Source organism: Stigmatopora nigra, chromosome 6 (assembly GCF_051989575.1).
Source record: "Stigmatopora nigra isolate UIUO_SnigA chromosome 6, RoL_Snig_1.1, whole genome shotgun sequence".
NCBI classification, from domain to species: Eukaryota; Metazoa; Chordata; class Actinopteri; order Syngnathiformes; family Syngnathidae; genus Stigmatopora; species Stigmatopora nigra.
The window spans coordinates 16312650-16335856 of record NC_135513.1 but is presented as its reverse complement, the minus strand read 5'-3'; the positions used below and the strand labels follow the sequence as shown (position 1 = coordinate 16335856).

General features: G+C 61.0%; 4 protein-coding genes across 12 annotated transcripts; 2 read left to right on the top strand and 2 right to left on the bottom strand.

Annotated features, from left to right (window-relative positions):
• Positions 1-122: 122 nt before the first annotated feature.
• Positions 123-2155, top strand: rrp36 (ribosomal RNA processing 36). The gene is made up of 7 exons (XM_077718264.1): positions 123-532; positions 961-1090; positions 1148-1214; positions 1324-1428; positions 1550-1624; positions 1686-1803; positions 1950-2155. The coding sequence occupies exons 1-7, from the start codon at positions 301-303 to the stop codon at positions 2099-2101; spliced, it is 879 nt and encodes a 292-aa protein (XP_077574390.1). The 5' UTR covers positions 123-300; the 3' UTR covers positions 2102-2155.
• Positions 675-5104, bottom strand: pgap4 (post-GPI attachment to proteins GalNAc transferase 4). The gene is made up of 3 exons (XM_077718260.1): positions 4451-5104; positions 3392-3805; positions 675-3285 (listed from the first exon to the last, which is right to left on the bottom strand). Exons 2-3 carry the CDS (start codon positions 3797-3799, stop codon positions 2455-2457), a joined length of 1239 nt encoding a protein of 412 aa, XP_077574386.1. The 5' UTR covers positions 3800-3805; positions 4451-5104; the 3' UTR covers positions 675-2454.
• A 167-nt stretch (positions 5105-5271) lies between these two features.
• On the top strand, positions 5272-10045 carry tpcn3 (two pore segment channel 3). 5 transcript variants are annotated; one of them, XM_077718245.1, is made up of 19 exons: positions 5274-5537; positions 5745-5827; positions 5901-6015; positions 6086-6214; positions 6298-6414; positions 6502-6620; positions 6735-6836; positions 6947-7073; positions 7235-7439; positions 7536-7680; positions 7749-7934; positions 8153-8217; positions 8344-8431; positions 8515-8584; positions 8647-8863; positions 9206-9296; positions 9382-9495; positions 9722-9804; positions 9864-10012. In XM_077718245.1, the coding sequence occupies exons 1-19, from the start codon at positions 5466-5468 to the stop codon at positions 10004-10006; spliced, it is 2271 nt and encodes a 756-aa protein (XP_077574371.1). In that variant the 5' UTR covers positions 5274-5465; the 3' UTR covers positions 10007-10012. The 5 variants fall into 5 exon arrangements, with proteins under 5 accessions (XP_077574368.1, XP_077574367.1, XP_077574369.1 ...); XM_077718243.1 differs by having other exon boundaries at positions 5273-5537; positions 9722-10045; XM_077718244.1 differs by having other exon boundaries at positions 5273-5537; positions 6298-6620; positions 9864-10040.
• On the bottom strand, positions 9600-23178 carry ttbk1a (tau tubulin kinase 1a). 5 transcript variants are annotated; one of them, XM_077718235.1, is made up of 17 exons: positions 22979-23125; positions 21655-21695; positions 20719-20877; positions 19141-19288; positions 18969-19042; positions 18706-18846; positions 18512-18616; positions 17817-17882; positions 17623-17715; positions 17361-17486; positions 16949-17121; positions 16701-16881; positions 16467-16630; positions 15930-16273; positions 15635-15810; positions 10683-11533; positions 9600-10592 (listed from the first exon to the last, which is right to left on the bottom strand). In XM_077718235.1, the coding sequence occupies exons 2-17, from the start codon at positions 21655-21657 to the stop codon at positions 10298-10300; spliced, it is 3099 nt and encodes a 1032-aa protein (XP_077574361.1). In that variant the 5' UTR covers positions 21658-21695; positions 22979-23125; the 3' UTR covers positions 9600-10297. The 5 variants fall into 5 exon arrangements, with proteins under 5 accessions (XP_077574361.1, XP_077574362.1, XP_077574360.1 ...); XM_077718236.1 differs by lacking the exon at positions 22979-23125 and adding an exon at positions 22304-22591; XM_077718234.1 differs by lacking the exon at positions 21655-21695 and having other exon boundaries at positions 22979-23178.
• Between the last annotated feature and the right edge of the window lie 29 nt (positions 23179-23207).

The following is a 23207-nucleotide window of genomic DNA, read 5'->3' as shown; positions in this document are numbered from 1 at the left end:
TTTTGAAAGACTTTAGTTCGCTATTCCGTGAAAGCACGTAAAACGAACTAAGTGACAATGACAGTGGGTCATTTAAAGGAACGGCAGGCGTCCTCGTCGACATCATGTTTCCAACTATTCCACACTCCCTGAGCCGGAAGTGAAATGAGGCAAGCAGGAGTGTCGCCGCCCCTGTGATCGAGCTGAGGAAGCGACTCCTTCGAAAAGGGACGGGCGGACGGACGGACGGACGGAGCTGAGTACAATTCGGCTTTCGCTCAGCGCCTCTCTTTGCCCCAACCCCAAACTTCGCTGTTGCGCATGCGCCGAGCTCTTGACATGTCTTCGGAAAGTCGCGCTGAGGGCCAAACCATGAACGCGAGGACGGTCGGCGACGAGGACGACGAACGAGCGCATTCGGTCGAGAGGCAAGAAGAAGGATTGGAAGACGATCGGCTGGGATCGTCCGAGGAAGAAGAAGAGGAGGAGGAGGAGGACGACGACCAGCATGAAGACAACAACGACACTCGGACGAGGGGCAACGTCGAAAAAGGTCCACGCTCGCCGTCAGAAAGTCGAGCCAAATCATGTTTTCTCGTTTCTTTGCTCGCGTTGGGGTACTAGGCTCGCCCGTGCCGCACCCTATCGGTTCTTGCTTTACATAGAGGCAAGACAAGAGGCAGGTTGTTTGGATCTGCACTTTATTTATTCTCCATGCAATGTGTAGCCATTTTTCTTCTTCTTCTACTCTTAACGGTTTGTCGTTGCTGACCTCTAGCGGGCGGCGTACAGCATGACACGTACCGTTTGCCATCCAACTAAACGTCTTCTATTCTCTGCGATAAGGGCGCAGATTGGCCGATACGACGCCGACCAAACCGTGGCCAAGACACTATACGAGCGAGCGCTCGTTCTTCACCGTTTCACACGACTACTGCCGCTACGACAACGATGACTCTTTGGCTTTTTCTGTGCGCGCAGAGCTGTCCTTTGAGGATGTCCTCAAGCTGCGAAACCGCCTGGGCGCCAAAGTGTACGATCGGGCCGCCGGCGGGAGCGCCTCCCGCCGGCCGTGCCCCGCCGAACCGGCCAAGCGCCTTAACAAGAACAGGTACCCGAACCAGTGCCGTCACGGTCGCCGACGACGTCTAATTGTCTTTTCGCTCAGGCCTTCGGAGATCTCGTCCAAGAAACGGGCGCCCTTCCTCCGCCAGGTGGTGGCCACCAAGAAGACGGTGAGTGGCGTCCGCCCGCCGCACCAACGGAGCGCTCGGAACGGAGGCCCGTAATGGACCGGCGGCGGCCTTTGCCTGGCGTTCCTGCAAAATTTGGCTCTGTGCCCAGACGCTGAGAGACCCTCGCTTCGACGAACTCTCGGGGGACTACAAGGCGGACATCTTTGACAAGACCTACCGCTTTATCGGGGACCTCCGACAGCGAGAGGCGGAGGTCGGCGCCAAGGATCTGCCGGCAAAACGGCGGCCGCTCGCTCGGCCCCGCGCCACCGTCGGGTGACTTTGCGTGGACGGGAAAGGCTCGGGAGCAAAATGTGTGCGTGTGCTTCATTCAGATGGTCCGAGAGGAGCTGCGGAAAACCAAGAAGGCCGAAAAGAAAGAGAAGCTGGCCTCCCTCCTCAAGAAGATGGTGAGCCGGATTGCCGGGGCCCGTGGGCTTGTGCACCGCCAACCCCCTTTTTGGCCCACAGGACCAACGGGAGCGAATGCACCGGCGTCAGGAGGAGGAAAGGGCCAAGGTGCTCCAATTGAAGAGGGAGCAGAGAAAAAGAGCCCAGCAGGGCGCCCGCCCATTCTTCCTCAAGAAATGTACGTATGGTGGATTTCAACGAGCGCTCGCTCGTCCGCCCGCCCGCCCGCTCGGGGCTCGCTCTCTACTATTTGGAGAAAAACAAATACACGGTAAATTGAAGGAAAATCCCTTTTGAACGGCCTGCCTTTTGGTTTTTCCGCAGCCGAGCAGAGGAGGGCGGACTTGGCGGAGAGGTTCACCGAGCTGAAGAAGAGCGGCAAGTTGGACGCCGTCCTTGAAAAGAAGAGGAAACGCAACGCCGGCAAGGATCGGAGGAAGTTGCCGCCCAGCCGCCAAAAGGACAGCCATTCTTAAAAGGCAGAAATCAAATGTTTTGTATTTTCCAAATAAAGGCAATTGCACACCTTGTCAAGCGTATCCATTTTTCTTACAGGCCCGAGACACCCCCCCCCCCCAAATTTCTACATCCCAAAAACCAGCACCTCCCGCGACTGGCCGATTGCCAGTTTCCCCCACCCGGCGGCGGCGCCGCCGCCCCTAGTCGGCCGGGATATTCCCGCCGCTCTTGTCGGGAAAACAAACAAATCCGTACCTCCGTCTGGCCGGACGGCGGCCGGCTTTTACGGCAGCGCGTGGGCAGAGCACTCCGGGGCGCCGTATCCGCCGGCCGTCCGCGTGGAGCGGCGGCGATGGCCGTCCGGGTGGCCTCACAGCAGTCTGGGGCGGGCCGAGTTGGGCCTGACGGAGGAGAACCATCCGATGTGCGTGATCAGGTTGGGTTCCACGCTGTAAGAGCGCTCGCCGGGGGCGCTGCGGGCCACCCGGTAGAGGACCGTGTCTTTGGCGTTGCCCTTGTAGCAGAAGGCCCGGTCCAGGTAGGCGGCCACCCTGAGCGAGGCGTTGCCCGGGTAGAGCACGGCCGGCGTGCAGCACTCGGTGGCCGGCGACACGGCGTACAGCTGCGGCGAGAGGCGCCGCGCCTCCAGCAGGTAGTGGCGGCCCAGCAGCTCGGCGCCGGCCATCACGTAGACGGCCAGGAGCGCCAGCCGGGCGGCCGAGGAGCGCGCCGACGTCCGGCGGGGGGGTTGGCCGGGGTAGTCGGCCGCTCCCGCTGGCCCCCGGAGTCCCAGGAGTCCCGGGAGCCCCCGGAGTCCCAGCAGCAGGCTGGCGCCCAGCAGGCCCAAGCCCAGCCACTCCAGGAGGCGGTAGGGCTCCGGGTTCCAGTAGCGCTGCAGCCGCTCGGGGTGGTAGAGCTTGACGTAGAGCGCGCCGGCGGCAAAGCGCCGCCTCAGCAGCTCCTCCAGCACCCGGAAGAAGTCGGGGCGGGGCAGCGCGTCGTCCTCCAGCACCACGGCGTGGCGGGGCCGCACCAGCTCGTAGGCCCGCCGCAGGCAGAAGGCGTAGTCGCGCTTCTCCCGCTCAAAGACGTTGAGCGCCGGACGGCCGCCCGGCGGCCGGCGCAGCACGCGAAAGTGCCCTTCCAGCAGTTTGGCGTCCTCGTTGACGTCTGGCCCGCTCTCCACGTCGCACAGCACCACCTGCCGAGAGGGAAAGAAGGGAGAGGGAGGAAGAAAGAGAGGGAGGGAGGGAGGGAGGAGCTTTTATTCCACGCCGGGTACCGCTAGACCGGGGCCGCCGTCCTACCTCGGCGCAGGGTCGCTCTCCGCAGCCGGCCAGGAGAAGGCGGAGCCGGTAAGCCACCTGCAGGAGGTAGTGGTAACGGAAGCCGTCGCGCCGCCGCACCGTCACCACGGTGATCAGCAGCTCGGGCCGGGGACCGGGACGGGGACCGGGACCAGGACGGGGCTCTTTGCCGGCGGCGCTCTGCCAAAAGCGCAGCGCCTCCTGACTGCGCCGCAGACTCTCCCGCAGCGCCTCCTCGCTGACGGCGTCCAAGTAGAAGGAGCGCAGGAAGTAGTAGGAGTAGACCAGGCGGTGGCAGCAAAGCGGGAGCGCCACGCCAAAGGTCAGCGCCAACACGCCCACCACCGCCAGCGCCCGCCTGGCCACGCCGCCGCCGCCGCCGGAGAAGCGGGAGGCGTGGCGCCGCATGGCCTCCTTGAAGAGAAAGAGAGGCAAATGGCGTCCCGTCACGCTCTCCGGGACTCCATCGCAAGACGGGCACAGACGACCACGGGGTGCTACGGGAGACTACGTGGCGCCACCCAAAATGGCCCCAAGTTTGCGGCGGGAGAGAAAGATGAGGTCCGAACTCTCCGGGGCTAATCCGGATGCTCTGGATCACTGCTAGCGGACCAAAAGCTCATGGTCCATTGCTAAAGTTGTCATGCTTTCATCATGACACGCGCACACGCATTTCCCCTTTCACCCATCAATATAGCGGGTGAGCAAGCAATGTAGCCAGACAGTCAAGCCGTCAGCGTCATGCAGCCACATCTACAGAATCTTCGATCCTTAGTGCATACAGGTGGGGCAGCCCTCCACTTTGAAGAACATTCGAGACTTCTAAGTGCGCCCCACCCACGTGAAGAAAGACGCTTTGCGTTAGGCTTAATACGGAGAATTACAATCATTCATATGGGGAGCGTTGTCCAATTTTGGCGATCACCCGAGGACCAACAGACCAGACCAAACCAAACCAAACCAAACCATTTCACTCCATTCCACTCCACTCCACTCTACTCTACTCTACTCCATTCCTGGCTGTGGCCGAACCGCTTGTACAAGTTGAAGATCACTTACTTGCACTTTGTGACGCCCTGTTCCCAGTCGGCGGAGGCCGTCCTCCTACCGCCGACGTAGCGTAAGGCGACGTTTACCACCTCCTCTCAAAAATAGGGGTAGGGAAGGGGGATGCGGAAAGGGAAAAAAAATGAAAAATAATGAAGGGGGTAGGGAGGGAAGAAAGGGGGAAAAATGCCTGGTGGACGGAAAAGGCGGAAGTGCAGAAAGGAGGCGGGGTGGGTGGCTCAGTAGATGGCATGTTTATCAAGCTAGATGCAAAAGGCGCGCCGGGAGCTAGCTAGGCGGGACGTTAGCACTTGGCGGCCGTCTTGTGTCAGTGCCAGTCAATGCACCGGGAGGCCGCTAGGGAAGTTTACTTTTGGATTGGATTTTTTTTTATTTCTTTCATTTTTGTATTTGGGGACTTTACATTTGTTGGATATAAGCGACACAAAAAGACTGATCATTTCCACAACTTATTCCATCATTATATTTTGGAAAGAAAATGCCGACACATTCAAACCACATTTTGTTTACGTTACCTTGGTTTTTAGACTGAGTCGGACTTGAAATGGAGGGAGGGCACGTCTAGTGCTGTTAACCTCCGAGGTGAAAAATATGAGCCTTTTCTTCCCCTGGTGGCCAACGTGCAAGTTGACGGCCGGCTCATTTGAAGTGGGGATATTTCCCACGACGCGTGAACGCAGCGCCGGAGAGGAAGCGGAGGAGAGAGGGCCAGCGAGGGAAATGGGGGTGGGTTAGGGGGAGGTTGGTGAGGGCGGGCAGGGGGAGGGAGAGGTTGTGTGTGTGTGGGGTGGGGGGGGGGGGGGTAATAAGAAGAGCTGTGCGCGCGCGTTCGCGGCGACTTGCCTGGTACGCTCGTTCTCGCGCTCTCAAGTCTGTCCGTCCGTCCGCTCGTCCGCTCAAGTCGTCCAAAGTTGGGTGGAGGGAGGAGAAGAAAGGCGCCACGGAGGAGGAGGAGGACCACGATCACGACCACAGAACGCCGGGCGGAGCAACTGTCTGCTTGACGATGGCGACTTCGTGCGCCGACGCGCCCGCACCCGCGCCTGCGTGTGCGGGACAACTGGCCAAAAGCAAAGAGGTGAGTTAGCCGAGTGTGCAACTTGGCATCCCGGGAGCGAGCGGGATCTCCTTGAGCGTCCGCCGACGTTCGATCCTCGGCGGGGAGGCCAATAAGTTGGGGAAATGCTTCACGTGACTTGTTTGCTCTGCCCTCCGTCCATTGGACGCTCGCGGCATTTTATGACAAAAGTCACCTGATTGCTTGCTCTTGTCTCCGGGAGGGAAGCAGTTGGACTTGGCCTCGGCCTACGTGTCGGACGCGCAGTACAACCGCAACGTTTTCTTCGACACGTCGCCGCGGGCCATCAGGTGGGGCGTCTGCTTCCGACTGGACTCCGCCGCCGCCGCCGCCGCCGCCAGTGCCTGACCCTGCTTTGCAAAGGTTGTATCTGCTGTACAACCGGCGGCTCCCTCGGGCGTTGCTCTACGTCTTCATCCTGCTGCATTTGGGGCTGGCCATTTGCGAGGAGCCCGCCGTCTGGCCGCTGCCGCCTTGGGTGAGCCCGGAGCGCGGGGGTCGCCTGTGCCGTGGCTTGACCCGAACTGACCCGAACTGACACCCCGCAGGCCACCATGCTGGCCGAGCTGCTGTGCCTGCACGTCTTCGCCCTGCGACTGCTCCACTACGCCAAGGTCATCCCTCCGGACAAGTTCTGGAAGGACCCCAAGAACATCTGCATCATCGGCGTCCTGGCGGTAAAATCGGGCCAAAGCCAAGAGAATGTGGCGCCCGGGAAGGAGGCGCCGGGTGGCCGCTGCTACAAATGCGTGCTTTTCAGCTGACGCTGACGGACATGATCATCTACGGCGCCCTGCGCGCCGCCGACGTGGACTCCCCGCGCTGGTCGCGAGTGCTGCGACCGCTCCTGTTGGTCAACGTGACGGAGGGGAGACAGGTAGGCGTCCGTCCGCCCTTCCGTCCTTCCGTCCTTTGTTTGTTTGGCTCGCCCGAGTGTCCTCCTGGGTGTCGTCGGCGGGCGAAGCTGCGCAGGGCCTTCCGAAGCATCCGAAACGCCCTGCCGCAGATCTTTTCCGTCTTCCTGCTCTTCATCTTCAGCATCCTCCTCTTCTCGCTCATGGCGCTCAAACTCTTTGGCAAGCGGTGAGTGTCGGTCGGGGTTTCTTTGGGGAGGCCACTTTTGTTTTCAACCCGTCCGACGGGGGCCGGCGGCCCACCGACAAACATTTGTCCACTAACTTGAGCGATGTTGGGCAGCGGGCTGAAGACGGCGGACGGGGCGCCCTACTTCTCCAACTACGGCGACGCCGTCTTTGATCTCTACGTGCTGGTCACCACAGCCAACAGCCCCGACGTCATGTGAGCGGCCGTGGCCCGTCGCCGTGGCCCGTCGCCGTGGCCCGTCGCCTTGGCCCGTCGCCTTGGCCCGACGCCTCGGCCCGACCCTAACGAGACGGCCGCCGTGGCAGGATGCCCGCTTACAACGCGGACTCGGCCTTTGTCATCTTCTTCATCGTCTACATCCTGGTCAACACCTACGTCTTCATGTCCGTCTTCCTCGCCGTGGTCTTCAACAACTACAAGAAGTACTTGAAGGTGACCGGAGAGACGGCGTGGGGGACGCTTTGCTCTTGCGCTCGCCGTCCGTTCCCGCTCACCCTCTCCATTCGTCCACGAACGGAGCGGACGGAGCGGGCGGAGCCTCCGCGTGCAATTTCCGCCCGGTCAGACGTTTGCCGGACCCTGCTCCGTCTCAGGAAGAAGTGCGGCAAATGGTGCGGGCCAAGCGGCGCAAGATGGCGCGGGCCTTCGCCGTGCTGCGGGAGGCGGGCGAGGACGGCGAGCCGCGGGTCGGCCACGACGTCTGGAAGCGGCTGGTCCGCCTGGTGCAGCCCGACATCGGCGAGGCGCGCTCCGAGCTGCTCTGGAGCGTCTCGGACCACGCCCGTCGCGGCTCCGTGGGTGGGTGTCCGTCTACGGGCGGGATGGTGGCGGTGGCCAGAGCCCAGCCCGCCACATCCGTCCATATCGGTGGGCCCCCACCCCCCACCCCCGCAGGTCCGGCGGCGTTCGCGCAGCTGTGCGACCTCCTCAACATCCCGGTCATCGCGCTCAAATCCAGGCCGCACCCGCTGGGGCGCCTGTGCCCCGCCTTCTACGGCTCGACAGCCAGCCGCCTCCTGCGGCGACTGGTCCGTCACAGGTGAGGCGGGCGACCCGTCTGCGGCGCCTTGTGGCGGGCGCCTCAGCCTGTTCCCGTGGCGCCTTCAGGGCCTTCGCGCTGGCCTACGACGTGATCATCGCCATCAACGCCGTCTTCATTGGACTGGACGAGGACGACCCCGAGGTGGCCAAGTCCGAGTGGGCCTTCCTGGCGCTCTACGTGCTGGAGATCCTGCTCAAACTCTACGTCATCGAACCCAGGAGCTTCTTCTCCAGGCACAGCTTCTGGAACTGGTCAGTGCGGAGAACATTGGTTGGTTTTTTTTGGGGCCACAATCAAAAATACCAAGCATCTTGGGTGTGGTCGGTGGAAAAAAAGGGTTAAGTAAGTTTTGTACATTTGAGCAAAAGAAGACAGTTTTTTTCTCATTGTGGGAAGCTCTATGGAAGCTTCTATACCTGGCAAGTTTGCAGAAGGTCCCGGAAGTTGACGCCTGGCTCGCTGTCCGCAGGTTCGACGCCGTCATCGTGGCCTTTGCCCTGGTGGCCACCGTCGTCAACGCCGCCCTGGAGTCATGTGAGGAGGCTTGGCTTTTCCCCGCTGGCTTTTCCACCCTAAAGACTCCCCCCGGAAGAACTTTTGAGGGGGCTTGGGCAGAGGAAGAAAACCTTTTTGTTCTGTGCGTGTGCTTTTTTTGCTCAGCGGGCGCTTACACCAGCCGCCAGATCCTGGACATTGTTTTGATCCTGCGAGTGCTGCGACTGGTCCGAGTGGTGGACAGCGTCCAGAGGTGGCGTCCGACCGAGGGCCGGCCGGCTTAGAGTGCCGCCGCCGCCGCCACCGCCGGCTGACCCGCCCGACTTTTGCCGGCAGGTTCCGAGCCATCGTCAACACGCTGATCCGGATCGGGCCGGCCGTCCTCACCTTTGCGCAGCTCATCCTGGTGAGGGGGCGGAGGGGCCAGCCGGAGTGGGCGGCGCTGACGGACGCCTAATCTTCCTCCAGGTGGTGTACTACGTCTTTGCCGTGGTGGGCATGGAGCTGTTCAAGGGCCAGGTGCGCTTCTTCTCGGACCCGGACGCCCCCGGCCGCGCCGACTGCGGGAACGCGCTGCTGCGGGGCGGCGCCTTCGCCAGGCTCCAGTACTGCAAGAACAACTTCAACGACGTACTGTCGTCCTTTGTGCTCCTGCTGGAGCTCACCGTGGTCAACCAGTGGCACGATATCCTCTGACGGCAATCCGTGGCTTCGATATAAGTGACAAAAACAAAAGCACTTACTTGAGAGCGTCGGCTCGAGAGTGAGCGAGTCGGCGGCGGCCACCCCGCGGCACTCCTCCGGTACCGTTTGCACGTCCTCGATGCACCTGCATCCAATCGGCCGGCTCCTCGTCAGCTTGCTGAGGATTCAGCTGAGCTGGGGGAAGAAGGGAGGGAGGGAGGGAGGGAGGGAAACGCCCCTTGAGGGAGGGGCCAAAAAAGGCTAGAGTGAGCCACCTACTGCCAGCTGGGTTAGGTTTTGCGTCCAGCCACCGTCCCTCTTTGCGCTCCTTAATGCGCCCCACTGCTGAGCGGCGGATTCGCCGCGGTCACGCACAAGTCGGCCCGGATCTACTTTGTGCTCTTCCACGTCACCGTGGTCATCGTCATCATCAAGTAGGCCCCGGGCGGCTGGGTTAGGTGGCGTGACCGTTGCTCTGTCTCTGACTTCTGTTCTCTGCCCGACCGACTGACCCCGCAGCATCTTCGTGGCCTTCGTGTTGGAGGCCTTCTTCCTGGAGTACTCTCTGGACAAGAGCGACCTGCACACCGAGCTGGAGAGGAGGATCGAGGAACTCCGGCTGGGCGTGGCGCAGTGAGTGCCACTTTGCGTCGCCCTCAAAATCAAATTCCAATGAAAGGGACGCTTCTCTCGCCGCTAAAGTCGGAAAGCGTCACCGTTGCGACCCCGAGTCAGAATCCGGTCCAATTGGGACTTTATTCCACAAATTCACAAGTCACAAAGCGTGACAAATGTCACCTCCGCGTCAGAATCCGCTAACTCGAGTCACGCTCCATTTTCAAAACTTTGCACGCGACAGGGAGGCGGCCGAGGACCAGCCGGGCGACGGCGAGGAGGAGGAGGACGCCAAGCCGCAGCTGCTCTTCAAAATCGCCTCTAAAAGTAAGCCTGCCGCCGCCGTGGTGATGCTTTTCCCTTTTGGACGCCGCGTGTCGTGCCAGGGTACCGGACGGTGGACGCTTTGCTGCAGCGCCTGTTCGAGGTGGACTCGGAGCATTGGGGAGACGGCGCCAGCGACGATGAAGACGTGGTCGTCTCTGACGGCAACGGGAACTTTTCCAACCCGTCCTTTGACGCGGCTTAAAACGGCTTTTGCAATAAACTTGGATTTTTGCTAATCCCTTTTTATGCGTCTGACTGGCCACTGCCGTTGCACCGCCGCCGGCACTTCCGTGACACCTTTGGGGATTCATCGCACCGGGGGTAGAACGGCTCGACGCGGAGAAGGAAATGGGCCCGAATATGCCGCGGGTCGGGGAGAGGACGTTCGGACGGTAGAGCCAGAGGATGGCGCTGGCGCGCACCCGGGAGGGAGGGAGGGAGGGAGGGAGGGAGGGAGGGAGGGAGTGAAGCAAGCGTGGGGTCGTCCTGCGTGCTATCTGGCCCTCTCCCCAGAGCGGGCCTCGCCCGTCGCCGCCGCTTTGGGGCTCGGGGAAGACCCGACGGGGATGGGAGGGCGAGACTGCGCCCCCCTCGTGGGGGGGCGTCGCGGGGCCCCCGGCTTCCCGGAGGTCGCCGCCGTGGGGGCTCTGCGAGGAGACGGGCTGTCGCTCCTGCGGTTCAGCGCCAGGCTGAGGCTGCGCCGGCCCCCCGGGGGGAGGGCGCGGACGGGAGGGGCGACGGCGGCGGACGGGCGCTGCCGGCTCAACTTTTCGGGACCTTTTGCGTTCCTGTGCAGAAAAAAAAAGAGACAAGGAGAGGGAGAGAGAAAATCAGAGCCCGTCGAGAGGGAAAAAAAAAAAAAACCTTAACCCAGCCACCTGGAAGCGGGTGTCGGAGCCGCAGACGGACTGGGTCTCGGGTCCGGCCGGGCCCGGGGCCTGGGGATGCGGCTCCTCTTGGAGGGGCCCTGGGAAGCGCCGGCAATCGGGTCTGGCCGCGACCCCGGCCCGCGGCGCCCGGAGGAGGGCTCCGAGTCTCCCTCCGAGACGGGGACTGGGATCCGGCTCCTGAGCCGGCGGGCCGCTCGGCCCCGGAGGACCTCCCCCGGGTCGGCCCCGCGACCGCCGTCCGGCCCCCCGGCGACGGCGCGCTCCCTCTCCCCGGCCTCGGAAGAAGACATGACGTTGAGGTGGGAGGTCTCGGCCACGCGCGCAAAGGTGCGCTCCACTTTAGCGAAGGGGGGCGACGGCGGGGCCCGGAGAGCGGGCCCCGCTTCTCCCGGGCGTAGGCGGGCTCCTCCTCCTCCGCCCGCCGGCCACTCGCTCTCGCCGCCCGGGGGGGACTTGCGAGCGTCCCCGGGGGAGAAGAGGACCAGCGTCTTGGAGGCGTCCTCCGGGTCGGCCTCGGAATGCTGCTCCCGGGCGGCCATCAGCGTGGAGGGGGCGGCTTCCTCCGAGCTCTTGCCGCTGCCGGAGCGGCTCTCGCTCACGTCGTCGTCTCGGGGGCCGGCGTGGGCGCCCCCCTCTTCCTCCCCCTCCGAGGAGGAGACGGCGGCGCCGACGGCGGTCGGGGCCAGTCGCTGCGCCAGACTTCCCGTCAGCATCACCGTCAGGAAGTCGCCGCGCTTGGCCTGCAGCTTGGGCAGGATGTGGAGACGCTCGCGCTCGTCGCTCTGGCTTTTGGTGCGGTAGTCGGGCCACGGCGAGAGACCGCCCGGCTGCTGGGGCGCCTGAAAAGACAGGGGAGGGGTCAAAGGTGAGGGTGAGTGACGGCGAGGGACCGCCCGGCTGCTGGGGCGCCTGAAAAGACAGAGGAGGGGTCAAAGGTGAGGGTGAGTGAGGGTGAGGGTGAAAAAAAGCCCCTCCTTTGCTCCGCCACCCTTACTTTTGATTGGGAAGGGCTGCCGACGTGTTCGCTTTTGGTAGAAAAACAAAGCAAATTGGTTTGTCCTCAAATTTTATTGCAAAAAAAAAAAAAATGGATCCCTTTAGCTATTCATAGCCTAGCACAGCGTGAAAAAGAGGCAAGTTTTTTTTCCCCTGCATAATCCGACGTGAAGAATATCATTTGGCCGTTCGTAAATGAACGTTACAAAGTGGGTCTGTGCGCGCGCGCGCGTGTGTGTGTGTGTGTGCGTGCGTGTGTGTATGTATGTAGATGTATATGTATGTGAATACATATATCTATCTATATATATATACACATGTATATATATAAATACACAGATACATATACATACAGTACACAGACTTCAATATGATGCATGTATACATAGAATTTGTCCTATTATATGACAAAAGTGTGAAAACCAATAAATTCCAGCATCTAATGGCGCTAATGAGTGCTGGGCTAAGTTTCAGCAGCATGCTAAGCACACTTAACGCTCAGTGGCTTCCACGTGCTCACCCTGTTCCCCCCAAATCATCAAGAGTTGAAAAGAGCACAAGGAAACTGGATCTTTGATTGCCAAAAAGAATATGCGAAACGTGTGGCGCTCAAGTCAGCCAGGTCAAAGGGTGAAAATACAGTGGACGATACGCCCCGTCCGGCGTGCTAACGCTTAGCTTAGCCTAGCCCGGCTTCTACATTCTACACAAGCGACGTGAAGCAACGCAAAGAATAGAAAGCGGTGCATATTCGCCTAATTTAGCCCTTAAACGTGAAGAGAAAAACAAAGCTGGGGGAGGGGGGGGGGTCTTCTTTTCAGAGCAACCAGTCTGAGGGCCCAAACCAAGAAAGAACAGCCACGATAAAGACGACAGACTCGAGTGGCCATATTAGCACAACATGAGCAGTCATTTGTTGTGAGCCCAAGCCATATTGCCAGATTAAGCTCAGTTGGGGAGAAAAACGACTTTAAGAGAAACAATATGGGAACAAAATGAGCGGCTACGGACGACTGATAGTTTACGGTCACTTTTGCAAAGACGGACATTTTGCCCACCTTCTATTCCACTGTTTATCTTAATACTGGGTAGCTCTTAGCTTGCAATTGTTTCAATCGCCGGCGGAGCGTTCCGTATGCTTATTATGTAGCAGCCCAGTTAGCCACACGTAGGCCGTGGCGCCCAGGAAGGGCTTTTCGTGTGGTTTTATTACAATTGTGATCCGGCACCACCCGTGCCCTCTCGCCACATCTGTTTTTGCGCCCATACCACTTTCATCCGGTCATATTGTGACGGAGAGCCGCCAGGCTAACGGAGTACGTAGCGTTATTGCGTCCGTCCCGACGACGCCATCCCTAAAGTGCGGCAGTGAGCGGGGGACAAACGTGGGCGGAGTCAAAGAAAAAGCCCGGACGGCCCTGGGGACGGCGCGCTAACGTGGCGTCGCTCCCGGCCCACCCGCGGAGGAAGACGGAAAGGGCCAAAAGACAATTTGCCCCCGGATGGATCTTTGCATAACGTACGCCGAGAAGAAAGAGAAGGGAAAAAAAAAGGGACGGGAAGAAGAGTCCGCAGAGTCAGCTTCCCGTTCCTCGGGAGAACGGCCTCGGGGAACTTCCCGTCTGAGCGGCGAGCTTGCGCAACGCCTTGGCGGAACAAACTTATTGCATGGTCAGCACGTGGCGCTCCTTTGCGTGCCCGCCTGCCTGGCCGACGCCGCTCTTGGCGTGCGTGCGTGCGCGCGCGGGAAAATAGTCACGTGGCCAGGGGCCAAAGTCATTTCCCTTTTCACTCTGCGAGTCTTCTGGTGGAGAGCGCTATGCGTCCTAGTGCAGAGATGACAGGAATTGGGGCGGGCGGGGGTTGGGCAACGGGGCCGGGTCTTTTTGGGCTTCTTAATGGCTGGCCGGTGGACGTGCCGTGGACGTGCCGTGGTACGGGATGGCGTGCGTCGGCCAGGGTGGCGACCCGCCGTTCCCCAAGCGGCGTCTTCAGCTGCTGTTCTTGTTCATGAGTTTGGCCAGCATGTGCTGCAGCTGCGAGCGCGACACGTTCAGCACCGAGTGTCTGGTGCGGGCGGGCAGCGTGCCCGCCGCGCCGTGCCGCCGCCGCCAGCCGGCGTGGGCGGCGGCATGGGCGGCGGCGTGGGCCGGGCTGCTCTCGGCCGAACGGCTCCTCTGGATGAAGGCGGCGCCCCCGTGGGGGTAGTGCTCCGTCTCCAGGGTGGACGAGGAGAAGACGTAGGAGGCCAAGCGCCTCAGCTGATTGGGCCGTGGCTGGGGGCGCTCTTCGTCGGGCTGCAAACAGACCAATCACAGAGAGGGGGAAGGGGGTTAGCCGGCGGAAGCCATTTTGGGTCCCCCAGATTTTTATTTTTTGGGTTTTTTTTTTTTGGGCCTCTTGGCGCCATCCAATCGACGCCGTGACGTGGCTTCCGGTCCTCGGCTCCTCCCCTTCCCCTCCCCGAGCCAATCGGTCGGGACGCGGCCCGTCGGAAAGCCGTCTGGCTGATTGGTGAAGGGGGACCGGGGGGGGAGCCCATCCGGGGCCTGGGCTTCACTCGGCTTCCATACGGTAGACGTGGGTGGGCCTGGCCGTCTTAAGGGGCGGTGGGTGGCCATCTCGGGACTCTACCGAGTACGCCCTGGCCGAGAGCTGCCCCCGCCCGCCCTGCCCCCGACCGTAAAGGCCGCGGTGGCGCCGTCAAAGACGTTAGGCGTCCCGTCTTGCGGCCTCTTTGAAATGCGTGGTGTCCCTAGGCGGCCGGCGGCCCCAGGTCCGGAGAAGGGCTGCCCAAGGACGCTCTGGCGCCCTCCAGTTGGACTGGAGCTTTTTCAATGCCGCCGACGGCGCTCCACGGTCAATGGTTTTGGGGCGGGCCTAAGATCAACAGGAAATGCTCCAAACCCAATAAGGGGGGTGAACCAGCCACGTTCCCGGTGTGCCCCAAAGTCAATGGGAACGCGTACAAACTAAAGGGGAAGTGACCTGTTAGTCGCCGGAAATGAACAAGGAAGTGACCCGTCGCCCGCCAGGTGTGGAAAAGTACTGGTACGCGTTGATTCTTACCGTCGGGAGTCATTTTAGTGGCGTGCCATGGGCGCAAGGCCCGTGCTGCTTTGGTGGAATTCAATCGAGGGCTTTTGCCGCACGGCCAAGTCACTCACGTTGCCTGGCGTTTGTTTCCGTCTCAAGGTGGCCCGCGTGGCCCCCGTGGCCCGCGTGGCCCCCCGTGGCCCCCGTGGCCCCCGTGGCCCCCGTGGCCCGCGTGGCGCTTTCGCTCGAGGATTTGCCTTCCGGCGTTCACCGGCGTTGCGTCGGGCGGCTCGTCCAATTGGAATCGCGAGCGTGGGCGTCCAAAGCTAGACGGACATTCTGGCTCAACTTTTGGGCTGTTGAAAAGACAGCGTTTGGATGGAAAAACCAGCACAAGTGTGCTCTTAAAGGTGAGAAGCCTGCCCTCTACCGGCCGGCTTCTCACCTGCAGGGAACAATCATGTGGCACTGCCCTCTACGGGCAAATGGCTAACCGACTAACAAACATGAAAAGCTATACTGACTGAGCCGTGAGACGTGCTATTGCGAGTTCTAAGATGAGAGTTGGGAAAGATAGAAAAAGCACAAGGGTGTCCCAGCCATCACACGACCGGGTCAAGGTGGTGCGCGCGCACGCCCTCTGCTAACTAACCCCAACAACCTACAGGCCAAACACTTACAATGATGGGGAGGGCGGGGTAAAAAGAAGAAAAAAGGGGTGCATTCCCTATTTGTTTGTTTGTGTCGCGTGGCCACGGCGGGCCTCGACGCGCCCCGACGCACCCCGACGCACCCTTTGGTGAAGGAACGAAGCCCAAGAGTGCACGCTGCCGCGACGCCACGTTAGCTCTAGCCGTTCAATTTCGGAAGGTGTTTTGGCCGGGGAGAGAAAGCGCAAGAGATCTTACCAGCCGTTGCGATCCGTCGTGTTCCGACTCTCTGCGGCGAGGACGCGCCGCCGGCAGCGAGTGGCAGGGCGACTGGGCGGGGCTCCCGCCGAGGCTCCTCCGCGACTCCTCCTCTTCCGTCAGGACCAGCATTCCGCGGCTGCCGTGCGTCTTGGGGCGCACCACCGGCTCGCCGCCTGAACGGCGCCCCGACGGGATGAGAGACGGGCCCGGGGAGGAGGAGGGACGGAAGCGGCGAGCCGGGGGACGGAAGCGGCGAGCCGGGGGACGGAAACGGCGAGCCGGGGGCGCTCACCCGCCGGGGTCCGCACTCTGCGGCGATCGTCGTGCTCGTCCAGCGGCCGGAGCTCCTCGGGCTCCTCGTCGGTGGTGCCCGAAGTGGTGGGGTGGAAGTCTCGGAGCTCCGCCTCCTTGTCGATGATCACCCACTCCTTGCTGTCAAAGTCCTCCTCCTCGGCCAGCGGCACGGAGCGGATGAAGGCGTTGCTGTGCGCCTCCTGGTCGGCCGAGGCCGCCGACACTTCCTGTCGGCCGCTGGCCTGCCGGTCGCCGCGGCAACCCGGATCCACCGACAGCATCTGCGCCGGCTGCGACGAGTACACGTGGCGCGAAGGCGAGCCCGGCACGTCCGCGCGAGATCTGAAAGGACCGCAGACGGAGAGGGGGACCTGAGCTTGGATGGCTGGGGAACTCGGCCAGGGAACTTAACCAGGGAACTTAACCAGGGAACTCGGCCTGGAGAGTTTGCTTTAATTGCGCTCAAGGAAGTTAAGCTATGGCGGTCAGAGAAAGTGACTTTGTTGGAGGCACCGTCTCACGCCGTCCCCGTTACCTCTGCCCGTAGGCGTCGGCGCGTCCCTCGGCGGCGGACAAACGTTCCGACTCGGGGCTGTTGAGCCGCCGGTGTCGCGGGGAGCGCCCTTGGGCGCCGGGCGAATCCGGAGCTCCCACGCGGCCCGGCGATGGCGGCCGGGCGCCGTGGCCCGCCTCCTCTTCCTGCGGGGGGAGGGGGCACGGCCATCATCGAGACACGCCCGGCGGGCGGGCCTTTTAGCGCCCAACGTACCTTGTTCAAACTGATCCTCAGTCTGTTGCGGTTGAAGTCCGTGTCCTCCCAGGCGTCTCCGGGCTCGTGCGGCGCGGCGGGCGGGGGAGGAGCGTTCTCCTGCTCGCTCAGGTGTTCGTCCTGGAGGACGTCGTCGGTGTTCTCGCGCTGAGGCTCCCCGGGCGTCGGGGTCACCGCCGCCCTGCAGACGGGCGCGGCGTCATCTGGCGCCGCCCTGGTCGGGCTCGGCAGGGCTCGGCCGGGCTTACCCCATGATGGCGGCGGTGGGTCGCGTGTTGTGCTGCGGTTGAGCCGAGGCGGCCCCGGCGGCGGCGGCGGCGGCGGACAAGCCGACGTCGCCTCCCGCCTTCTCCCAGTCGAAAGGCTCGTTTTCCGTGACGATTCGCTCCTTCATGCTGTTTTCAAACACTGACATCAGCAGCTGAAGCCCCGCCCATGCACACACACACGCACACACGCACACAAGAGGTGGAGTTTGAATAAATAGGGCCTACGCCGGAAAATATCATCCCATCATCACCAATTTCTCCCCAAATATAGAAGAATTTTCAGCAAATCATCCCAGCGTAGTAGGAGTGGCCATGAGGAATGACAACTCTTCTGGCCCCCCCCCCCCCCCCCCCCCCCTAAGACTCTTTCCCAGGCCCAACCTCCGGTTACCTGGTAGTCGGGCTTGGTGTAGTAGTCCAGGGCCAGGACGTGGTCCAGGAAGACGTTGAACTCGGACGGCATGTGTTTGAGCAACATGCGGTGGTCGTAACGCTCTTTGATTTGACCCACTTGCTCCTAGAAGGAAAACCAGCGCAGGCAAAGGCAACGTGAACGGGAAGCGGGCCATGAGAAGGGGACGAGAACGCCGCCGGAATAGAACAAATAGACTGGGGGCTGGGGGAGTTTGCGCCCAGGACAGCGGGAAGCTCACCTTGTCTTTGATCTTTCTCCACGGCAACTGACCCACGGCAAACTCCACCAACATGTAGAAGAGCGACCACAGGTCGTCGTGGCGACCCATCTCCTGCGGACAGAGGAGAGGAGAGGCGGGGCTCAGGCGGGGCTGAGGCGGGGCTCAGGCGGAGCACCCGGGGTTGAGCCAGCCACTCGGGGTCGGGGCCTGACCTTGTTCTTGTGGGCGTTGACCGAAGCGTAGCGCACCGTCCCTCGGAACCCCGCCACCGTCCTGGGCTGCCGGAGACACACGGACACGGGCCCGTGAAGGCTTTTCGCGGCAAATGCCGTCCTCTCCCAAGGGGGTGGGGTGGGGTGGTGGGTTCGGGGTTCGGGGGCAGGGGCGGGGCTAAGGCGAGGCGGGACGGCAACCCTCTTGCCCGCACAAAGTCTGCACATTTTGGGGGGAGGGGCCTGTGCAACCTTTTATTTTTTTCTTTGGCTTTGGGGAAGGCAAAAGTTTGGATTGGATAACCTGGATTATGTCATGTTTGACCCCCCGGATTCCGTGGCGGGCAAACGGCCCCTCCCTCTCACGTCCCTGGTAACCACGGTGACGATGGTGATGAGGGCATGCACGTCAAAATCATAAAGTCCAAAGGAAAGAACTGTAAGACAAATAAAAAGACACCCAAAATAAAGCCAGAGGACGGCAAAAGGAAAAGCACAATAAAGGTGTGTTGGGGTGGGGGGCAAAATATGAAGAGCAAACAAAAAAGTCACACGCTCATGCAAATACAAAAGTGTCTGCTGTGTGCAGACAAATGAGCGTGCTTATGAAAAAAAAAACACAAAGAATGGAGAGAGAAGAAACCGGCAGACATCTGTTTACAAGTGGGGGCGGGGGATAAAGATGGCCGCCTTACCGGCCGGACCTCCCCGGTGGTGTTGGTGTACTGGCGGGCCAGGCCAAAGTCCAGCATGTAGCACTTCCTGTACGTGGACGGCAGGCGGCCCATGGCGAAGTTGGACTGCGACCGAAAGTGGCGGTGGTGAGCGGGCAAGCCAGCGGGGTTTTTTGGCCCCGCGGCCCCTTCCGACGTCGGCGCCTTTTACCGACCGGTTTGATGTCTCGGTGCAAGAATCCCACCGAGTGGATGGCCTCGATGGACTCCAGGATCTGCTTCCCCAGCCGCAGCGTGGTGCTCATGGTGAAGGTCCCTCGAGGTTGGCTGCGTCGCAGGTCGGCCAAATTGCGACCCTGAAAAGACGGAGGCGGGAGTGGACCGGCGCCAAGACGGCGGAGACATCCCATTGGCTGGCTGGCTGGCTGGCTGGCTGGCCAGAGCCACGCCAAAATGGGCCTTGTTCATTGGCTCTCACCTGAAGCTGCATCACCACGTAGTTGAACTTGTCGTTTCGGCCGCAGCCGATGAACTTACACACGTGGTTTTTACCTGCCCGGCGGGCCAAACGAGGAGAAGGAGGAGGAAGGAGAAAAAGGTCAAAGCCCCCCCCAAAAAAGATGGGAGCCACGTCCCCAAGCGACGCTCACCCTGCAGCTTCTTGAGCACGGCCACCTCCATCTTGAGAACCTGTTTGGGCTGCTGGGCCGACTCCACCTTGAGCGCCACGTTCTCTCGGGTCAGCAGGTCCAGCGCCTCGTAGATCTCGCCGAAACCTCCGCCGCCGATCTTCTTCAGCTGAAAAGCAAAGTGGCTAAAGGCAACTAGGCTAGGAAGGAGGACGAGAGCTGGGGAAAGCATTCCACCGTGGGCCACGGTGGCAGTGGCTCCGGGAGGGGGGGGGGGGGGCTGCAGCTTTTGCTTCCAAGCCATAAAGAGAGCGAAAGCGTTCCAAAACTCTATGCTATGTTACGAGTGCCATCGGTGGATTGCAGTCATCCTCTTTCTCAAGCCTCAGTGCAACCCCCGCTGGCTCATCTGCGTCTGCGACTGTACGGCATCGCCGGGACCCACTTTGCCCACCCACCCCTGGTGTAGACTGTGGAAGCCAGTCCAGTCCAACACTTGTTTTCAGTAGACATATTTAAAACATGTGTGATCAAAGCGCAGACTTTTCACCATATTGACCCATCGAAGAGCACCGCCATTTGAAACGATCCCCAAAAAAGTATCAAATAAGGGAAACGAAATATGGCGACCCATAAGACCGGGCATTTATTTAACAGGGCAGTGCAAAAACTTTAAAAAAGGGGGCAAAAGTGAGTGCTTTGCTTTCAACCTGGACAGAGCAAAACTTTCTACAATACCAAGTGTCCTGCGTGTACAATCAGTGGATTGGCGTCAGCTGCTGGTCTTGCAGCCCAACCCCCACCCACACCTTCAAGTTGGTCAGTCAGCTCGGTCGGTGCGGGATGACTTGAAGGGAAAGCTGCTGCTGCCCCCACACCCCACCCCCCACAGTGGCCCAACCCCTGCTGATTCACTTTTGAATACATCTATCTGCGCTGGATGGGTTGGAAGGAAAAAGCTGCAAGTGCAGCGGCCCTCCAAGACCAAAAGTTGTGCCTACCCAAAATTGGTTAAATTGAGATAGGTTTGACAAAAAGAAACCCTATTTTAAAAAAGTCCCATACAAAAGTTGTTACACACCATTTGAAATGATCCAAAAATCTGTCAAACAAGGGAAATAAAATATAGCAACCCATAAGACAAAGCATTCATTTAACAGGGCTCGGCAAATTAAGCAGATAAACAAAAGGCCACTGGCTTGCTTTGGGTTCGACTTCTGAAGAGGAAAGCTTTCTGCAATACTAAGTGACCTGCGTGTACAATCAGTGGATTGGCGTCAGCTGCTGGTCTTGCAGCCCAACCCCCACCCACACCTTCAACTTTGTCAGTCAGCTGGATGGCTGCTGTATGACTTGAAAGGAAATCTGCTCCCTCCCTCCCTCCCTACCTCCCTCCCTCTCCAGTTAAAGCACCCCAGTCCCCACTGATCGAACTTTGAATACATGTGCCTGCGCTGGATGGGTTGGAAGAAAAAGCTGCAAGTGCAGTGGCCCTCCAAGACGACAGAGGGTGCCCGTGCGTGTGCCCGTGCGTGTGCTCGTGCGTGTGCCCGTGCGTGTGCCCGTGCGTGTGCCCGGCGGCTCGGCGGGTGTGCTGACCACTTTCCACCTGTCCTTGACCATGCAGTTGGGCGGCAGGATGTCGGCTTGCTCGGCCGTGCCGTTCATGTTGGCGTTGTCCTGGTGGGCGGGGCCTAAGCACTGCATCTGCCATCCGTGAAGAACGCGAGCAGCTCCCAGCTTGAACGAGCCATTGATCTGCGGTCCGGGGCACAGAAAACGTTATTAGCCACCGCCCCGTTTCCAACGGGCCGCCGGTCGGGAGGGGGGGTCGGGGGGTTGGGGCTCGGTCCAGGCGTGCACGTTGCTAAACAGCAAATAGCGCCCGCTGTCTCTGGCAAAGGCGTCAAACTCAAGGCCGCCGCAAAAGCTCACCGGTGTTGCACCGATCGAGACGTGGCATTTGGGGGCGCTCCCCGTAGCCCTTTGCCAACAATTGTCCATTTCTTTATGCAACTGGACCACGGCACGCGCTCCAGACGTCCCGTGCGTGCCGAGCGGGAGGGAGGGAGGGAGGGAGGGGAGGCCGCGCTCCCTCGCCCCCCAGCCGCTTCGAACGGACGGGGCGCCGGTCCGCCCATCCGTCGACTCTGGATGGAGTCTTTGGTGCCAGGCGGGACCCGGACGGCCACTTTTCCCCGTCGGTGCAACACGACGTATTTTAGCAAGTGTTCCGAAAATGAAAGCCGATGATGAGGGTACGCGTGATCGGACACGGCGCCGGTGTCCGGGAAGTCCGCAGCGTGGGGAGAAACAGGCAGGGGTGGGGGGGTGCGAGGCCCTCCCGCGGGGAGGCTCCGGTACTTTCAATTGCGCACTCGGCCGATTGAAAGCCCGGCGGGGTTTTGGGCGCTCCGGCGGGCCAGCGTACGGCGCGGGTGGTTTTGGCCGGAGGTGCTCCGGCCGCGCATGCCAAGGGGGAAAGGACGGCGCCAGACGGCGGAGGCGGCCCAGCGGGCCCGATTCCCGCCTCACCATGATCCCGAGCCCGGCCTCACCACGACTCCCGGGGCGGCCTACGAGCCAAACACACGGCAGTTAACCGGCACATTTGCAAGGAAAAACAATGGGCCAAAGTAGGACAAAACAAGGGACTCCCGAAGCGTGGGAAGCGGTGGGCAGACGACGACGGGGTGGCTAAAAGTCGGCTACTTTTTCCAATGGTGGGCAGTGTGGATGATGATGACCATCCACGTCAAGGCAAGTGGCCATTACCCGGCCCCGATAAAGAATCCAAAGGTGGTCTGGGTTGGCCCCGACTTTGTGTGTTAGCCGAGTTTAGTGTCATGAGTGGCTGGCGTGGGCTCAAAGATCGGTAGGCAGCCAACGCTCCAGCGGCGTCCTACACCAGCCAATACTTTTCTTTTTCGCCGGCCGTTTGTCCGCACTGCACAGTCACCGTACGTGCGCATGCGCAGCTACGCATCCCTACTTGAATAAACGTGGCCCGACCTGACCCGCCCGGGTCGAGAATCGAGCCTCGCCCGGCAATAACTATGTATGTGTGTGTGCGCGCGTGCGTGCGTGTGTGTGTGCGCGTGCGTGTGCGTGTGTGCGCGTGCGTGTGTGTGTGTGTGTGCGCGTGCGTGTGACCAGAATATCGACGTGGACAACGTCTCCCCACCTGGCGCTCGTCCTCTTCCGCCTCTTGGGAACCTTCATCGGCGAAAGATGAGGCGAGGCGAGGCTAACCCCCACCGGGCCACCGATCCGGCTGGGGATGGAAAATAAGAAAAAAAGGCGCAGTCCCGTTCCAGCTGGGTCGGAGTGGAACGTGCGAGCGGGGGGGCCGCCCGGAAGCGCGTTTTGTCCGTACCGCACCGCACCGCAGTGCAGCGGCAGTGTCAGTCGACGAGCGAGGCTCGACGACGGCTGCTACTTCCGCTCGGCCCTTTCGCAATAAAAGCGTAATTAGAAGTAACAAACCCAAACGCCACCCCTGTCTGTGTACGTCCCCTCCCGCCCCCGCCCTCCCAAAACAAAACGCTGCTGGGGCTTCTGGCTGGCTCGCTTGGGATGGTCCACAACTCGGAGCGTCTAAAGACGTCGACGTCAACTCAAGGTGAAGGCTAGCGCACTTTCAAGAGGGGGGAGGGGGGGGGGGGGGGTGGGGGCGGCATATCCGGAGCGGACACCCGAAGCCCGAAAGGAAAGAAAGAAGGAAGGAGGCCTCGCCAAAACGCCCGAGTCAGCGCTCCTTGGGATTGCGTCATCACGCCTCGTCACGTGCACGCCTCGCTTGGTATCGATCGGGCCGCGTTCGGTCACGGTCATGCCGTTCGCCCAGGGAAAGTCTGACCTTTTGGTTGTTTCCGGTCCGGAGTGGTCCTCCACCGGAGCAGCAGTAGCAGCGGCAGTAGCGAATATCGTCTTCATCTCTGTCGTCGTCGTCGTCGCCGTCATCATCTTCAGCGTGGCCGCCCGAGCGCCTTCTCCATCTCTGTCTGTCTTCTTCTTCCTCCTCCTCCTCCTCCTTCTCCAGCCTCAGCAGCAGCAGCACCACGCGCATGCGCAGTCGCACGTCGAAC

Excerpts from the sequence above, each read along its gene's own strand:
- rrp36 (XM_077718264.1), top strand. The coding sequence starts at position 301 with ATGCGCCGAGCTCTTGACATGTCTTCGGAAAGTCGCGCTGAGGGCCAA. Across the intron at positions 1,215-1,323 it reads TGGTGGCCACCAAGAAGACG|ACGCTGAGAGACCCTCGCTT; the intron begins GTGAGTGGCGTC and ends CTCTGTGCCCAG. Across the intron at positions 1,625-1,685 it reads CCTCCCTCCTCAAGAAGATG|GACCAACGGGAGCGAATGCA; the intron begins GTGAGCCGGATT and ends TTTGGCCCACAG.
- pgap4 (XM_077718260.1), bottom strand. The coding sequence starts at position 3,799 with ATGCGGCGCCACGCCTCCCGCTTCTCCGGCGGCGGCGGCGGCGTGGCC. Across the intron at positions 3,286-3,391 it reads GAGAGCGACCCTGCGCCGAG|GTGGTGCTGTGCGACGTGGA; the intron begins GTAGGACGGCGG and ends CCCTCTCGGCAG.
- ttbk1a (XM_077718235.1), bottom strand. Across the intron at positions 17,883-18,511 it reads CCACCGGGGAGGTCCGGCCG|CCCAGGACGGTGGCGGGGTT; the intron begins GTAAGGCGGCCA and ends TGTCTCCGGCAG. Across the intron at positions 15,811-15,929 it reads CAGAGTGCGGACCCCGGCGG|GCGGCGAGCCGGTGGTGCGC; the intron begins GTGAGCGCCCCC and ends GGCGCCGTTCAG.
- tpcn3 (XM_077718241.1), top strand. The coding sequence starts at position 5,466 with ATGGCGACTTCGTGCGCCGACGCGCCCGCACCCGCGCCTGCGTGTGCG. Across the intron at positions 7,440-7,535 it reads CGCCCGTCGCGGCTCCGTGG|GTCCGGCGGCGTTCGCGCAG; the intron begins GTGGGTGTCCGT and ends CCACCCCCGCAG. Across the intron at positions 8,864-9,205 it reads CGTGGTCAACCAGTGGCACG|TGCTGAGCGGCGGATTCGCC; the intron begins ATATCCTCTGAC and ends AATGCGCCCCAC.